At 43.5% G+C, this 2,884-nt stretch overlaps 1 protein-coding gene across 1 annotated transcript; it reads left to right on the top strand.

The window, feature by feature from the left end:
* Nucleotides 1-1,714: 1,714 nt before the first annotated feature.
* Nucleotides 1,715-2,335, top strand: PHACADRAFT_52497 (uncharacterized protein; the record flags this gene model as incomplete). The annotated part of the gene is made up of 3 exons (XM_007402982.1): nt 1,715-1,966; nt 2,021-2,164; nt 2,216-2,335. Coding segments are annotated over 3 exons (516 nt in total), but the record flags the coding sequence as incomplete, so codon positions are not given.
* Nucleotides 2,336-2,884: the final 549 nt, after the last annotated feature.

Genomic DNA, 2,884 nt, shown 5'->3' with positions numbered 1-2,884 from the left:
TGCCACTATGCCTCCTCGCAACCATGGAAAGAAGAGAGCTGCCGAGACCCCTCAGAAGACACCTAAGAGGCAAAAGGTGGCCTCTAAGCATGTTGAGTTTGACAATGGAGCTGTTATGACCCAGTTTAGGCTGTCTGGTGCGCTTTTTTTGAGCTTTTGTGCAGTTTGATGTTGTCTGCTGATAACATCTTGAATTCTGTAGATGAATTCTCATCTGAAGATGCTGTCCAAGGTTCCCCAGCAAAGAAGAGAGGTGGTAGGAAAGGTCCAGGGGTTCAGGATGTTGCTGAAGGAGAGGTGCTCATGGCATTTGCATCACCCCGGAGAGGTCGTGCCAATCACCAGCACAATCCAAGTGGGGAGAGCTCGATAGACAAGTGCGTGGTGACCAATACTGCAAATTGCTATGCTCTAATGTTTGGATCTTTGTAGATCTGTTCCAGTTGCTGATAGTTGTGAATACATCAACATTGATATTGCAGACGACTCTGAAGACTTGCCTACTAGTCTAACGCCAGCTGCAGGCTCTTCACATGATCTCCTGCCTACTCCTGCCACCCCAACTCGCAAGCTAGCAGGCCCTCCCAATTCACCTGTTGCTGGTCAGCGTCAGAAATCGCCTCATGGGCCTGCAGGCAACAGACAAGGCAAGCAAGCTAAGGATGTCTGGCCCTTCATTGAGACAGATGAGAATGGACACAAGAAATGCAAGTTTTGCTTGTATGAATTTCTTTCAGCTATTTCTTTGCACTTATTTCTAAAAAAAACTCGCCAGGTTTATGCATGAACAGAATCCTCATCACCATGTGTCCACCTGGACTACTGCAGGCACAGACAACCCCTGAAAGCACTTCCGAGATGCTCATCTTGACGAGTGAGTGGAGGCATGCGATAAGGTGCAGGTCAAAATCACAGCGAAGTGTGCTACGGCACAAGTCGAAGCCTGGAGGCGACGTCAATGTGGACAACCAGATGTTGCACAAGCAGATAACAGCCGGCCACAGTTCACCAAGGAGCTATTTGTGGATTACATTACTGAGTGGATTGTTGCTGACGATCAGGTGTGCTTTAAATTTACATTTTATTGTGCTTTAAATCTGAATAAATATTTGCAGCCTTTACGCGTCATTGAAAATCCACAGCTTCGCAATATCTTTCTTTTGCTTTGTTCTGAGCTGCATGAGAAAGATATTCCTGGGTGGACCACTATTCGAACACGAGTTGGTGAGGTTTTTGAAGAGTATCTCAAGGAGCTTAGCCAGGATATGAAGGTAAGTGGCGAAAAAATTACAAAAACATTCTGCTCTAATTCCTAATTATAGAATGCAGTTGGCAGCATATCCTTCACAATGGATATGTGGACTGACCCATTTTTATCGCCGTACATGGCAGTTACTGCACATTGGCTGCAGCTTGTTCTTGAAGATCGTGGTAACAGACTTCAGCCGCAGCTTCGACTTCGTGCAGATCTTATTGGCTTTCATCGTGTCCCCTCCAGACACATCGGTGAGCATCTTGCGGCTGCATTCCTTTATATCCTGGACCATATCAAGATCACAAACAAGGTACAGCCATTTTAACAACTTAAAATGATTAAACCACTTACTATCCTTTAAAAATATATAGATTGGCTGGATTACAATGGACAATGCAACAAACAATGACACCTGCATGGAGGCTCTTGAGCAAACCTTGCGAAAGCGTGGAATTGCTTTTGACAAGCTTCAACGTCGCATTCGGTGTGTATATTTCAATAAATCAATTGCAGTTTATTGCTCAAAATAACTGTAGCTGCTTTCCACATGTTGTCAACTTAGCATGCCAAAGTGTTCTTAGTGCTATAACTGAACTTGAGTATGTCAAGGAAACGTCGCAAGATTTTGAGCCAGAAAAGTTTTCGCTACACAATTTTCTTGATGCAGTCAAACATGACCCTATCGCAACTTTACGTTCTCTCATTAGAGCAGTAAGTTTAATTTAATCTATACAAGATAGTGATTTGCCTTACCTCGATGTATAGATTCGTGCATCTGCACTGCGTCGCCAGCATTTTATGCAGATTTTAGTCAACATGGATATGGCCATTCTGCAGCTTCTCAAAGACATTGAGACACGGTGGTCATCAACATATCTCATGATAGATTGGGCTATTCTACTTCGCGAGGTAACAATTTATTTTGGCATACTGTATACTTTCAGGCTTATTTATTTATAGGCAATTGAACAATTTCTCTATGGTTCAGAGTTTGCAGAACTTCGCAAGTATAGCATGAACAATGAAGAGTGGAAAGCTTTGGAAGTATTCCACGAGATCCTTCAGGTAAGTTTAGTTTTCTTTATTTATCCAAGTAATAAATTAAACATGAATAGGTTCCACATGCGTTATCGTGGTGTAAAAGGGCGGGGAAAAACGGTAGGCGAGACGCACTTGAATGAGCGTGGAACTAGCCACTTAAAAACAACCGCACTTTTATCCGAGTTAGGTGGATCAGACGTAAGATCAACTTCTGCCTCGGGTGTTCGTTGAGGAGGGGAAGACCACTAGAATAAGTTGTGTAGGCAGGGAATAAGGGAAGACACGTATTCGCGTAAGGGGTAGCCGTCTCACTTGTATAAGACTGCTAGCACAGGAGAGATATCTAAAAGGCAGCACTGAGTTGTTAACACCTAAACAAAGACGGGTGGTACAAGAGTAAGCACTAACACAGAAGATGTTACTTCAAAAGATAGACCTGATTGTCTACCTGCAACACCTTGAATAACAGAAAACAAACCTAAGGTATAAGCTGGCACCTATTTGCCAAGCCTTACTACCTTATACTGAAGAAAGCGCCTGATTGCACTTTCTACCTGGGCACACACAGACGAGACTCTTGCTCTCAAA

Source organism: Phanerochaete carnosa, assembly GCF_000300595.1.
Source record: "Phanerochaete carnosa HHB-10118-sp unplaced genomic scaffold PHACAscaffold_622, whole genome shotgun sequence".
In the NCBI taxonomy this organism is placed as follows: domain Eukaryota; kingdom Fungi; phylum Basidiomycota; class Agaricomycetes; order Polyporales; family Phanerochaetaceae; genus Phanerochaete; species Phanerochaete carnosa.
The sequence above is the reverse complement of the archived record's forward strand: the minus strand, read 5'-3'. Positions and strand labels throughout refer to the sequence as shown.